We start from the raw sequence: 16063 nt of genomic DNA on the forward strand, positions 1-16063 counted from the left end.
TTTGAGAAAAATGTGAAAATGGCCCTAATAATTATGAATTTTCTGAAAAGGGCAAACTTGTCTTAGTGTACTCTTAGTGTGCTCTATTACCACTACTATAATCAATTAAAAGACCAAGTGTAAATAGATGGTATGTTTTAAGTAAAAGACCTAATTTTAAGTTTATTTGGCATCATAATTCCTGTTTCAAGTATATTTTCATAGTTTTTACAGGATTTAAAGTGGTTTATTTCTTCAAGTTTCAGGGTATGAAGGGCAGTTTTGTCTTTCTCTGGCATGCTGCCTTGTGATTTTTGCACAGAGCAAACTACAGCTCCAAATCAGGAGTTCTTGGTACCAAAACTCTTAGAACATCATGTACTATCACCTAGATTAATCTCAAAGTTTTCTGAATTTTCTAACTGGGTCAAACTAGTAATTTTGTACTGTTCAGTTTTGGTACCAATCACCCATTGTACCAGTTGCTGGAATTTTTGAAATCTGATTTTTGAAAGTCCTTAATTAATTGTATAAAAGTCACAAAAATGTGAAGTTTGTTTCTGTGAGTTCCTGGTAATGTCTTATATCCATCTATGCAAGTATTTGGTTAATTTATGACTTTCTTCACTAGTTTCTGGTCTGATTTGCAAGAGGGTTCTGTTTGAGGCATCGAGTATCTAAGTAATGTATATACTGGTACTTAGTAAAGAAAAAAATTCACTCAAATAAAATCATGTTTATATCTACTCATCAAATACCATTAACAGTATCATTTATCAACTTATTTTGCTAATTTTCTTCCGATTTCAGAGCTTAAGCATCAAAATTGAGAGGATAAGGAAAGTGAATGACAATATATAGATTGAACTTAGGCCACTCAAATCTCTGACATAGTTTTTATTCTTTCATATAAAAGCTTATTTTCTGAGAAACCAATTGATAATGCTTGTATAAAATGTGAAAAATATGGGCAAGAGGGGCAGCATAGGAAGAAAGAAAGGAGCAATATAAATATTCTTTTAATTTCAATAATCAAATCTAATAAATGGTGGAGATAAAATATTACATAGTCTTGTAATTCTCCTTAGAATTACAACATATTTAATGCATTAGTCATACCAGCTTTCAATGTTGAAAACTGATGCAATTTGTAGTATTTTATAGTCAGTCAAATTGCAAGGTGTTGTAGTATTTTATTTAAATTTTTGTAATTTTTTTGCAATCAAATTTGAATTTGATTTCTATGGCCTCGATGCTTTCGATCAAGAGTTTTAATATTGGTGAATCAAAAGTTGTATGTGTGTTGTCACATATTTTGTACTATTATTTTTGTTTCCCTATTATTTTGAAATGTTTGTTCTAAATGCAAGAATTTTAAGTTATTAAATTATTAAATTCTTATATTTTGCTATTATTCGTGATGTTTTGAATTTTAATTAAAAGCTTCATTGAAAAGGAGATAACAATAAACAGAAATGAATCTGTCTCCAGTAAATAAACTATTGCATGGCTAATCTCATGCAATTGTTTGAAACTTTTAGTCCAAACTATTTACATGCGAATGATAGTGGACTATTTATATGGACCTTCAATAAAATATAATATAAACATGGGGTTAAGCAGTTGCATGGCCATGGAGTTAAGTAGTTGCATGGACCTTTAATTAAATATAATATCTACTAAGTTTTTAAGTAGTTGCATGGCTATGGAGTTGAGTTGTTGCATGGAACTCGAATTAATTATAATATATGACCTTCAAAACTTATTTGCATGGCTGAACATCACACAGTTGCATGATTGCACTTTACACAATTGCATGCGATACCTGTTACATGGGAATTCGCATGCAACAAGTTTAAAAAGTCAACAAACGCCATTTCTTTTGCATGAGCCGTCTCTACCATGCAACAAACTGGTGCTGGGCATGCAAAAAACGATTATTCTAGTAGTGTTAAGTCTGAACTGTGATCACATACAACTGTGTAGCCAAGCACAATATATATAACATATTCATTTTCTCCAACCCCATTTTCCGAATTCGTCTATATATCACGCATTAATTTTTTACTCGGCCTTGTTTTTTAGTTTTTTAATATTTGTTATTTTACCATCAAACATCAATTATAGTAGTACAAACACTAATAACATTAGTATAATTATATACATTTTTTAATATAAACATATATTTGTTTGGTTAAAAAAATTAAGTTTTAAGATTTTCAAAGAACAAGAGTTTTTTAAGATTTAAAAAAAGAAACACTGTTACTATAATATGTCATTTTAGTATAAATATTGTCAAGCTAGTATAGTTGTGTATATAGTTTATTAGGAAGTATACATGAATTGAGAGGAGGTATATATACCAGATAATAAAAAAATAAAACATCTGGCAGCGAAAGCGTGAACGCAAAGTGAGCTTGTGGACTCTCACGTGCGACGTGCATGAAGGCTGATGCGTTTTTGTTGTTTTTCAAGGAGTCCACCGTTTGTTACAATTAATAATAAAATATTTAAGTAGACAAATTTGAGAGATGGAAGTGGGAGGACTATTTAATATATATTTATTATCAGGTATTGAAAATAGTTCAGTCACATCTTTGTCCAGTTCTTGTTATTTGGCACTAGTACCGTGATGTAGTAGGAAACTCCATACATATTGTGAGTGTGACAACTATATATCACAATATCCTTCAGCTTAAATTAAATGTCATCAACTGTTTTCGAAATCTATCTAATAAATTTTAAGTGAAGAATTTAAAATGTTCAAATCGATCTATATTTATATATAAATAATGTGTTTATATAGATGGAAATTAAAATACTTAATATATATATACAAGTACGATCAATGGAGAAGTAAATGAATTGTTCCTCACAAACTATATATAAACAACGTGCATGGCCATTATCATACATCAACTTAAATATGTAATTTTCATATAAAAAAAGTAGGTTAATGCAAAAATCGAACTGAATGAAATTAATAAGACCAATCAATGAAAGAGCAAACAAAAGGCAGGCAGCAAGGTATTAATTTATACTGACATTTAATTAGAAAGAGGTGATGCACGCACTAGTGGAAAATATGGAATCAGGATCGGTTATATACACATATCAGTAACGGAATCCAACCGATCCTGATGAAGGCGATACTGATACTATCAGGATCGGTTTTATATTTTTTAAAGAACCGTTCCAAATAGAAACTAATAGGATCGGTTTTTTCATAAAACCGATCTTAATAGTAGTTATCTAGATCAGTTTTTGAATAAAAACCGATCCAGATAGGAACTATTAAGATCAGTTTTTATATAAAAACCGTTCTTGATAATATTTTCGAATATTTTTTTTTATTAAAAATTTCATATCTATATCAGTTTTTGAATAAAAACCGATCCAGAAAGGAACTATTAAGATCAGTTTTTATATAAAAACCGTTCTTGATAATATTTTCGAATATTTTCTTTTATTAAAAATTTCATATCTAGATCAGTTTTTGAATAAAAACCGATCCAGATAGGAACTATTAAGATCAGTGTTTATATAAAAACCGTTCTTGATAATATTTTCGAATATTTTTTTTTATTAAAAATTTCATATCTAGATCAGTTTTTAAATAAAAACCGATCCAGATACGAACTATCAAGATCAGTTTTTATATAAAACCGATCCTGATACTTTTTTTTTTGTTGGAATGAGGATCTGAAATCTGGATCGGTTTTTAAAAAAATAACCGATCATAATAGTAGTAATCTGGATCGGTTGTTTAAAATAACCGATCCTGATGTTTTATTGAAGCTAAAAAAAATATTTTTATTTATTTAACCAGCTTCCATATATATTTTGCTGGCCAGCATCCTAAATATATTTTTTTTTGCACAGTAAGAAACAATAATCAAATATCATATACACATCATAAATTAAATATCATACACATCTTAAATTATTACAAAAAATTCATGTTCATACAAAGTTTTGTGAAGCATTACATATTATAACAAGAAATTTAAATCCAAAAAAAATTAATTAACAAACATACAAGTGACTAATTGAGCTATTTCTTCAATTAACACACATTTATGCAATTAATGTAAAGCACAACAATAAAAAAAATCAATAATTACCTCTTTTGCAATCACATCACTTGAGATTAAAAAAGATCCTAAAAATAAAAACAAATGTAACAATTAGATGGAAAAACATTTTACAATAAAAAATACAAAAAAATGTGTTTTTAAAGCATAATAATGAGAAAATTATATAAAGTTAATACCGTAATAGTTGATCGGCCGAGCCGGAGGTGCGAGAGGCTCGGCTTTGAGAGGAAGAGACGGAGAGAAAGAGAGAGAGAGACACGGAGGAGAGGGAGAGACGGAGACAGAGAGAGAGACACAAAGAGTACAGAGGGAGAGACGGAGACAGTGAGAGAGACGCTAAGTTGAAAATGAGAGGCGCGGAATGAAAATAAGAAGAACCCTAAGCAGGTTATATAGGGAGTTATCATTAGGATCGGTTGTTTATAAAAAACCGATCCTAATAGTATCAGGATCGGTTTTTTATAAAAAACCGATCCTAATACTAATTTTTTTTGGCGGGACTAACTTTGAAAAAAATAGTATCAGGATCGGTTTTTTATATAAAAACCGATCTTGATAAATTTTTTTTTCAAAATGGGTTCTGCAAAAAAAAAAAAAAAATCAGGATCGGTTTTTTATAAAAAACCGATCCAGATACTATCAGGAACGGTTTTATTGCTAAAAACCGTTCTTGATAATTTTTTTTTTTTTTTTTTTTTTTTTTTTTTTTTTTTTTTTTTTTGCTGCAGAACCAACTTTGAAAAAAAATAGTATCAAGATCGGTTTTTTATAAAAAACCGATCCTGATACTATATATAAGAAAGATCACTGCGGTAAACCCCACTCATATTGATGGTCTATCAACCATCAAACGGCTACCATTTATTTTCTTTTCTGTTGATAATGCATGTACACAGATAAATATTAAGAAAAATGTGAAAAATATCAAATTTATTTATTTGTGTTTGTATGGCCAAATCAACTCTACTATGATCAATTTTGTACAATTTTATTATTATTAATGGCATCAAATTGTTAAATGGAATGCAGACCGTTCATTTCTGCATGATCATCCAACGGTGGGTCTGTAATTAAATGACATGTAATAATTTTTAAAATGATCAAGATATAACATGGAACATTAATAACGTAAAAGTGCCGAAGGCCCGACAACTGTAAGTTTTGATCCAACGTAAATTATTTACGGCCGTGCGATGTTGCTATATTGTTTTGCTTTGATGAACTAGTACACGAATCCCGAATTGTATCAAATTTTATAATGGTGAAATTAATATGACATTCTTTCATTTTAACGGTTCCGATCGACCAAATGCTAATATTCGTATTCGTTCCTTCACAACCCCACACAACAAGGGTTCAAGTCCTATGTATATTATTATATGGCACAAGTCATTGATGCATCATGCATGATTGTATAAAAAAATTCAATAGTCAAAATGACTTCAAAATGAAATATCAATGTCAAATAACTAATTATATTATCACATAAATTTTAATAATGTAAATTACATTAATTTTCATCAAAAAATATTTATAATTGAACCATATGCCATATACAACAACCATATATATATATTCTATTAATCACCACACTAATTACATATACAACAACCATATAATTGAACCATATGCCATATACAAAAAAATAGTATTAGAATTGGTTATTTGAAATAACTGATTCTAATACTATTTTATTTTCAAAGTTGTTCTTAAAAAAAAAAAAAAAAAAATAAATTATCAAGAACGGTTTTTAGCAATAAAACCGTTCCTGATAGTATCTGGATCGGTTTTATTGCTAAAAACCGATCCAGATGCTATTTTCTGATATATATTTCATTTGTTATATGTATTTAAGTTATCTGAGATATATATATATAACCAGAGATTATTTAAAAAAAAATAAACAACTTGTTTGTGTTTGTATAATTGTTTGTTTAATTATTTATTTGTTATTTATAAATTAATACCATAAAATTAATTGCTTAATTGATGTCATGAACAAATGGAAACGAATTCATATTACCTGAGATAACAAAATATATATGGTTAGACCAAGACCATATTGATTCGAATTTTATCAGACGGTTCATATATAGGATGTACATAGGGAATTAAATATCTTTAATTTGACATCTTTAAAGAAATTAATTCAATTATAAACCTCTTTTTAAAAAAATATATATACTTGAAAGCTGACCAGGTTTTACAATGCTACCTTTAAAAAAAAAAAAAAAAAAAAAAAAAAAAAAAAAAAAAAAAAAAAAATTATCAAGAACGGTTTTTAGCAATAAAACCGTTCCTGATAGTATTTGGATCGGTTTTATTGCTAAAAACCGATCCAGATGCTATTTTCTGATATATATTTCATTTGTTATATGTATTTAAGTTATCTGAGATATATATATATAACCAGAGATTATTTAAAAAAAAATAAACAACTTGTTTGTGTTTGTATAATTGTTTGTTTAATTATTTATTTGTTATTTATAAATTAATACCATAAAATTAATTGCTTAATTGATGTCATGAACAAATGGAAACGAATTCATATTACCTGAGATAACAAAATATATATGGTTAGACCAAGACCATATTGATTCGAATTTTATCAGACGGTTCATATATAGGATGTACATAGGGAATTAAATATCTTTAATTTGACATCTTTAAAGAAATTAATTCAATTATAAACCTCTTTTTAAAAAAAAAAATATACTTGAAAGCTGGCCAGGTTTTACAATGCTACCTTTAAAAAAAAAAAAAAAAAAAAAAAAAAAAAAAAAAAAAAAAAAAAAATTATCAAGAACGGTTTTTAGCAATAAAACCGTTCCTGATAGTATTTGGATCGGTTTTATTGCTAAAAACCGATCCAGATGCTATTTTCTGATATATATTTCATTTGTTATATGTATTTAAGTTATCTGAGATATATATATATAACCAGAAATTATTTAAAAAAAAATAAACAACTTGTTTGTGTTTGTATAATTGTTTGTTTAATTATTTATTTGTTATTTATAAATTAATACCATAAAATTAATTGCTTAATTGATGTCATGAACAAATGGAAACGAATTCATATTACCTGAGATAACAAAATATATATGGTTAGACCAAGACCATATTGATTCGAATTTTATCAGACGGTTCATATATAGGATGTACATAGGGAATTAAATATCTTTAATTTGACATCTTTAAAGAAATTAATTCAATTATAAACCTCTTTTTAAAAAAATATATATACTTGAAAGCTGACCAGGTTTTACAATGCTACCTTTAAAAAAAAAAAAAAAAAAAAAAAATTATCAAGAACGGTTTTTAGCAATAAAACCGTTCCTGATAGTATTTGGATCGGTTTTATTGCTAAAAACCGATCCAGATGCTATTTTCTGATATATATTTCATTTGTTATATGTATTTAAGTTATCTGAGATATATATATATAACCAGAGATTATTTAAAAAAAAATAAACAACTTGTTTGTGTTTGTATAATTGTTTGTTTAATTATTTATTTGTTATTTATAAATTAATACCATAAAATTAATTGCTTAATTGATGTCATGAACAAATGGAAACGAATTCATATTACCTGAGATAACAAAATATATATGGTTAGACCAAGACCATATTGATTCGAATTTTATCAGACGGTTCATATATAGGATGTACATAGGGAATTAAATATCTTTAATTTGACATCTTTAAAGAAATTAATTCAATTATAAACCTCTTTTTAAAAAAAAAAATATACTTGAAAGCTGGCCAGGTTTTACAATGCTACCTTTAAAAAAAAAAAAAAAAAAAAAAAAAAAAAAAAAAAAAAAATTTATCAAGAACGGTTTTTAGCAATAAAACCGTTCCTGATAGTATTTGGATCGGTTTTATTGCTAAAAACCGATCCAGATGCTATTTTCTGATATATATTTCATTTGTTATATGTATTTAAGTTATCTGAGATATATATATATAACCAGAGATTATTTAAAAAAAAATAAACAACTTGTTTGTGTTTGTATAATTGTTTGTTTAATTATTTATTTGTTATTTATAAATTAATACCATAAAATTAATTGCTTAATTGATGTCATGAACAAATGGAAACGAATTCATATTACCTGAGATAACAAAATATATATGGTTAGACCAAGACCATATTATTTCGAATTTGATCAGACGGTTCATATATAGGATGTACATAGGGAATGAAATATCTTTAATTTGACCTCTTTAAAGAAATTAATTTAATTATAAACCTCTTTAAAAAAAAAAAAAACGTACTTGAAAGCTGGCCAGGTTTTACCATGCTACCTTAAAAAAAAAAAAAAAAAAAAAAAAAAAAAAAAAAAAAAATTTATCAAGAACGGTTTTTAGCAATAAAACCGTTCCTGATAGTATCTGGATCGGTTTTATTGCTAAAAACCGATCCAGATGCTATTTTCTGATATATTTTAATTTGTTATATGTATTTAAGTTATCTGGATCGGTTATTATGTATAGACCCGATCCAGATGCTATTTTATGATATATTTCAATTAATAAGATTTATTTGAGATATTTTAATTATCAGGATCGGTTTTTGTTGGAAACGGATCCTGATACTATCAGGATCGGTTTTTACTAAAAACTGATCCAAATGATTGAACTATTAGGATCGGTTCTAAAATAAAACCGATCCTGATAGTATCAGGATCCGTTTCCACAAAAAACCGATCCTAATAGTAATAAACTAGGATCGGTTGTTACTAAAAACCGATCTGAATAGTTTTTAGGATCGGTTTTTTTAAATAAACCGATCCAGATACTTATTAGGATCGGGTGTCCATATAACCGATCCAGATAGGCCGATCCTGATTTCTGTTTTTCCACTAGTGACGCTACCTAAAAAAACCGACGAACACTGACAAATTAATGTACAACAAGACATTATCTCAAAATAAAATGTACAACAAGATGCTCTATTTCATTTCCTTTTATTTATTTATATTTTATAATATATAGACCCATATGAGACGCTCTTCTATTCATGGCGGTTGCTTTGTACCAACTACAAACTGGTACCAGATATATACACAGCACCTTGTTTCTCCAATCATTATCCTCTCTCCCCATGTTATAACTTATAAGGCCCAAACCTCACCATCACCCTCCACTCAAAAAATACACTGCCATGGAGAGAGGCTTCGTTGCTTGCTATGAGAACTGGATCCAGAACCAAAAATCCGAGCTTACCGACCTCCTCCGTGTCGCCAACACGCTAGGTGCAACCGAAATGCAGCACCGTTTGATAACCGAGCAGTGCATGCAGACCTATGAGAACTACATGGAGCGGCGTAGAACCCTAGCTCGGGAGGACGGGCCAACCTTCTTCTGCCCTCCTTGGTGCACCTCCTTTGAAAACTCCGTGCTCTTTATTGGTGGTTGCCGCCCCTCTCTCATGATCCGGCTCGTCTACACACTCACTGGCTGTGAGATGGAGGCCCACCTCGAGGAATTCCTTCAGGGCCAGCGGAGCCCGGCTAATGTCGGGTTGATGAACCTGATGCCTCATCAGTTGCATCAGGTTAACGAACTCCATCAAAGGACCTTACGTGCAGAAGACCGACTTTCGTCTAGACTGGCGACTCTGCAGGAGGATGTTGCTGACAAGCCTCTCTTTCCAATAGTAAGGGAGAGACAACAACTGACAAGAATGGCAAGCGCAAGCACTTCTGCTGCTGCTGCTGCCGCCGCTGCCGACACCCCCTCGTCTTCTTCTTCCTCTCCGTATACAAGTGACGGCCATATGGAGTTCGATGCAGGGGATAGTGAAGAGGTGCAGGCGGCAATGAAGATGTATGCGGATGGCATGGCGAAGTTGGTGGAGGAGGCCGATGCACTAAGGCTAGCGACGACAAAGAAGTTGGTGTTTGAGATACTGAGCACCAAGCAAGCCGTCGAGCTGCTTATCGCCGGGAAGCAGTTGCACCTTTCCGTGAACGACTGGGGTAAGCAGAGAGACCTCCAAAATGGCCGTGGCTAAGGTAGTGACGGAGCCATATATAGGTAATAGGGTTGGCACTGGCACGAAAAGAGTTTCAAAAATATACTTCAATTCTATGTTTTTTTTTCTCAAGAAAAATTATAAAAATATACTTGAGATTTAAAATAATTATAAAAATGTTTTACTCTACAATTTTGTTTGCCACCCCTGTACCTTGGCTCCGCCTGCTGAGGCTTGTATATCTCTGCACGGCCCACCAGCAGTGTGCGGTGTGCTTGGTAGCTAACGAGATATGTACGTATTATATGTTGTATGTATTATGGTGTGTACTAAGTAGCCCAGTACTGAGTATATTAAGTGCTTATTATATATGGTATTTGGATAAGTATCAGGAAATCATGTAGCATGCAGTCGTTGTACAATATATATTTAAATTTTGTTATTTTATGTCTGTTTAAATATTGTATATTTTCTCTTCTCTTTTAAATTTTAATTTAATTTTGTGGCATATAGGACCTAAGATTTTCGTCAAGGAGAGAGAAAAATATTGAATCGAGTTTAAATAGTTTATCGAATTTAAATCTATTATATAATTAATTATAATGTTTTGACTTATATTTTCTAATACTTGATTTATAATTTTTGATATTTTAACTTATAATTTTAATTATCAATTATAATTGAAAAAAATTATTTTAATTTTAACAATAAATTTAATCCGAATTATATATCAAATATTCAGAGGGGACAAAAAAAATTTCAGACAAATACAAAATCAATCGGTATTGATAGATGACCACTAAAATTTGAAATTCAGAAAGCCACCTATTATACTCTGAGTCCGCCCCTGCATATATATATATATATATATATATATATATATAGATGGGCTATGGTGCATTGCAATGCATGAACCCCCTTATGCATTGCACTATAATCACGGATTTAAAGTCCAAACGATCGATCCGAACCGTTAGATGTTTAATCCATATTGAAATGTGCTTGGAGACCAAATTTTACATTTTTTGGAATTTTTTTACTATTTATTAAGCATTTTTGAAAAATGCTGTTTTGCTGTGAACAGTAAAAAACAGTAAAATTTTCTGGACCATCAGATCAGCGACTTTCAAAATTGCTTAATAAATAGTAAAAAAATTTCAAAAAATGTAAAATTTGGTCCCCAAGCACATATTAATATGAAGAACAAGATGAACGGTTCGGATCGGTCGTTTGGACTTTAAATCCATGATTTATAGTGCAATGCATAAGAGGATTCATGCATTGCAATGCACCATAGCCCATCTATATATATATATATTGGATTCTCTCATTGTTTGGTATCACATTGAGATGTCATATGCTATTGCTACAAATATCAAAATCAACTTGGTGTATATTTTGCTGCATCGAGTCCGCCATAACGAATCACAATTAAGTTGACAGGTGTCATATATATAATGAGCTGACCCACGTGTTAAAATTCTGCATTGGATAATTTTACCTGTTTTGTCCGTATTGCAAACACTGAAAATGTATATACTTCCTGATTTATGAAGCCTGTACTTTAGAGAAATTTTTTATTCATAGAAATTAAAAAAAAAAGAGAGAGAAACAGAAAGAGTACAGAGTTTGTAATATTGATAGAAAGATCGGTACAGATTTTATCGATCATAACAATCAAAACAGTTAGAATAGGTAGAATATGTATTTATCCTAACTTATCCTGAATTTTCTGTAAAGACGGTGCTGCATTAGATCAAGAATTGATTTATTGTCATTTCTATTTTGAAAACGGTGCCACAGAAAATCCATGATATATTAGGATGTACAGATTTTACATATCCTAACTGTTTTGGTTTTTAAGATCAGTAGAATCTGTACCGAATTTTCTATCAATATCACAAACTCTACGCTCTTTCTATTTCTCTCTCTGCCTTTTTGTCAATTTCCATGAATAAAAATTTTCCGTACTTTAGCCTGAAGACCAGGCTCTAAAGTCTAGGTCAGATTAGGTCGGCTAACAAAGGCATGCATGTCGGACACGTGTAAACACACTGATGCGATGATGCCAGCTGAGATGCTCACGGTCCCGGCTTAATTGGTTGAATTTTACATCTTCTATTCTATATATTTTTCCTAATAGAGGCAGACAAATTCGCCAATCAGCATTTTTTTTTCTTTCCGTGCATGGGTATGTGATATTTTTGGACTTTAAGGATCTACGTACCGTTGTAGGTACATGCTAATCAAGTGGAGAGGGAAGAGGTACCAATATCCCCAGTACCGGTTTTTGAAGATGGTTGGTGATATTTGGTAAAGATGTTAATTAAGTTGCTTCTTTTTGTGTAATAATAAACCACAACAGGATGCGTCCAGTAAAAGCAAGGATGTGTCTAACTGATTGTTGTTAGAGCTGTTACTCATGATCTGTTATAGCCTTGTGTAATAGAAACAATATATTGAACTCTATAAATAGAGCACTTGCGCAATTGTAACATTACTGATGAATCAATAGAGAAAATTCATTTCTTCAAATCTTTCTGTCTTTATTTCTTGAGCTTAGACTCTTTCATTGTATCAGATGACTCCTCCAGATCCTTCCGCTGATTCTTCTCTAAATTCTGGTGTTATCTCTGCTCCTCCTCAAGAACCACTGGTTATTCTTCACCTTCCGGTCTCCACCAAGCTGAATCGGACCAATTTCTTGGCATGGAAATCACAGATTATTCCTCTTCTTCATGGCCATAAGCTGTAGACGTATCTTACCTCTTCTCCTCCCACTGATTCAATTGTCATCAACGGCAAATCAGTCTCTAATCCTGCTCATGATCACTGGTGTCAGCAGGATCAGCTGATTCTGGCATGGATCAGGTCCTCCTTGTCCGAATCTATTCTCGGAGAAGTCGTGTCCAGTACTACAACCGCTGAACTCTGGTCCGCTCTTCTCCAGTCATTCTCTGCGACATCTCGCACCCGTCTTCTTGAACTCCGTCGATCTCTACAAACTGCTTCGAAAGGGGGTTCCACTTGTCAAGATTACTTCCAGATGATGCGCTCTATCGCCGATGAACTTGCCTTTATAGGCTCACCGGTCACCGATGACGATCTGCTCTTGTATATTCTTGGTGGACTCGGTTCTGACTTCAACCCTTTCGTTACTACCATCACAGCCCGACAAGGTGCGATTTCGCTTGCTGAGTTTCAATCCCTCCTGTTCACCCATGAGCGTCTTCTCCAGTCCCAGCTCGGTGCCCTTACTTCTTCTTCCTCTCTTGATTCGTCGGCTTATTTCACTCAGCCGCGCACTTCTCGATCCGGGTACAGACCTCGAGGTTCCAAATTGGGTTCTAACCCTAGACCCGGTTACAGACCATCTTATCCACCTCGTCCGTCTTACAGTGCACCATTGCTTCCTACGCCTACCAGGCCGCCAGCAAATACTCAGCCCAATACCCATTCCACCAGGCCTTACAATCCAGATCGAGGTACAATTTGTCAACTTTGTGCAAAGAAGGGTCATAGTGCAAAGAACTGCTGGTACATTGGTGATTTTGTTCCCCATTCTTCAGCCCAAATAGCTCAGCCCAATCATCAGTCTCATTTAGTTCAGACAGCCCAACCCTCTGCTCAGGCCTTTACCTCTGCACCGAACCAGCAAGTGTGTGATGGAGCTGAGTGGTATTTGGATTCCGGTGCGACTCACCATGTGACTCGGGATTTCAACGCCTTGACAACTTATATGCCGTACGATGGTATGGATGTACTTTTTATTGGCAATGGTACCAGCATGAGAATTAGTCATATAGGATCTACCAAATTGACCATTTCTAATTTTACCCTTGAACTCAAAGATGTACTTTATGTGCCTTCTTTTACCAAAAATCTTTTGAGTCTCTCTAAGCTTCTAAATGATAACTCTATTCTTATTGAATTTTGTTCTCATACTTGTGTGATAAAGGAACGCCGCACCTTGAGGACACTCATCCAAGTTCGGCTTCTTAGAGGTCTCTATGTGCTACCTATTCGGCCAACCTATCAAGCTTGTTTTGGGGTTCGGGTGTCGGCCGATTTATGGCATGCCCGATTAGGACACCCCTCTTCTTCTACGACTTTACAAATTGTTAATTCTCATGCTTTACCATGTAGTTCCAATAAATTGTCATTTTGTCAAAATTGTTGTATGGCCAAGGCTTGTAAACAACCATTTTCTTCTAGTTCTAGTTTCACATCTAAACCGCTTGAATTGATACACTCGGATGTTTGGGGTCCATCCCCTATGGTTTCTCATAATGGCTTCCGTTACTATGTTCTTTTTATTGATGATTTTACTCGTTATGCTTGGATTTATTTCTTGAAAACCAAAGGAGAGTTGGTTTATGTCTTTTCTTTATTTAAAGCACAAGTAGAGAATTTCTTTGATACTTCTATCAAAATCTTGCGATCGGATGGTGGCACCGAATACAAACCGATTGCTATAGCCTTTCCTTCTCTCATTCACCAAACTTCTTGCCCCTATACTCCCGAGCAAAATGGAATGTCCGAACGCAAGCATCGCCATGTTGTTGAACTTGCCATTTCCATCATGACTCACGCTTCTATTCTCGAACGGTTTTGGGATGACATTTTCTCAAGTGTGGTCTACTTGATCAACCGTCAACCTTCTACTCACAATCGAGCCTCTCCTTACCTCTCTCTTTTTCACAACGAACCGGATTACAAATTCTTACGCGTGTTGGGTTGCTTGTGTTTTCCCTTCACTCGACCTTACAACAATCATAAACTTCAAGCTCGATCGGTTCCTTGTGTCTTTCTTGGCTATGCCTCGAACCAAAAGGGTTATAAATGCTTCAATATTGCCTCTAATCGGGTGTATGTTTCTCGTCACGTTAAATTTGATGAGTTAACATTCCCCTTTCAGACTAATTTTATTTCAGATCAGACAGAGGTGTCTTCGGCAGCAGATTTTTCTACTTGGCTAACTATTCTTCCAGTTCGGTCTCCCCCTGTTGGAGATGATCCCCCCACCTCTTCACTGGTCTTGGAGTCAGCACCAATCACAGCCTCTCTTCCTAGTTCGGGTCCCTCTCCTGTTGTAGCGGATCCAGCTCTAGTCCCACCTAGTACCACCTTAAATAATTCGGGTGCTTCCTCCATTGCATCCGATCCCCACCATCCCTCTATTTTAAATACTGGCGCCTCTCCAACAGAACCAGCTACTGTTTCTACTCCTCTCATTTCTCATCCACCAGTTCATCACATGACTACCAGAACTCGGGATCGGACTCGCAAACCGCGCCAGTTTCCTGATCACATTGCACTAACCACTTCTACCGATCTTGTGAAGGAACCTAAATCCTATAATCAAGCTAAGACTCAACAAGAATGGGTGGATGCCATGACGAAAGAACACGATGCGCTCATCTCCAACCGTACGTGGACTCTCGTACCACCTTCTCCCGAGCATAATGTTATTGGTTGTAAATGGGTCTACAAAATTAAGCGTCGTGCCGATGGTTCTCTTGAGCGCTACAAGGCGCGTTTAGTTGCCAAAGGGTTCCATCAAGAGGAAGGCATCGATTATTTCGAAACATTTAGCCCCGTTGTCCGACCCACTACGATTCGGATCGTTCTCACCATTGCTCTATCTCACAATTGGTCCCTTCGCCAACTCGATGTCCAAAACGCTTTCTTGCATGGCGAGCTTCAAGAAACGGTGTACATGCAACAACCGACCGGTTTTGTTCATCCTTCTAAACCGGATCATGTTTGTGGTCTCTCCAAAGCCATCTATGGGTTAAAACAATCGCCTAGAGCTTGGTTTAACACCCTTAGCTCCGCTTTTCTCCAACAAGGTTTTCTTGCCTCTCATTATGATCTCTCCCTCTTCACCTTTTCTTCTCATGAGGGCTCGCTTATTCTTCTTGTATACGTTGATGACATCATTCTTACGGGTAGTAGCCCCGTTCTTGTTCAGAAATTGATTCATTCTCTTCAAGCCTCTT

At 33.4% G+C, this 16063-nt stretch overlaps 1 protein-coding gene and 1 non-coding gene across 2 annotated transcripts; both read left to right on the forward strand.

Moving 5' to 3' along the window:
• Positions 1-9248: 9248 nt before the first annotated feature.
• LOC144546599 (protein DOG1-like 3) lies at positions 9249-10391 on the forward strand. The gene has a single exon (XM_078295142.1). It carries the CDS (start codon positions 9249-9251, stop codon positions 10098-10100), a length of 852 nt encoding a protein of 283 aa, XP_078151268.1. The 3' UTR covers positions 10101-10391.
• Positions 10392-13152: 2761 nt separating this feature from the next.
• Positions 13153-13268, forward strand: LOC144547117 (small nucleolar RNA Z247). Its single transcript, XR_013509006.1, has one exon. It is a non-coding gene; the product is annotated as a small nucleolar RNA Z247 (small nucleolar RNA).
• Positions 13269-16063: the final 2795 nt, after the last annotated feature.

Source organism: Carex rostrata, chromosome 30, assembly GCF_964058835.1.
Source record: "Carex rostrata chromosome 30, lpCarRost1.2, whole genome shotgun sequence".
NCBI classification, from domain to species: domain Eukaryota; kingdom Viridiplantae; phylum Streptophyta; class Magnoliopsida; order Poales; family Cyperaceae; genus Carex; species Carex rostrata.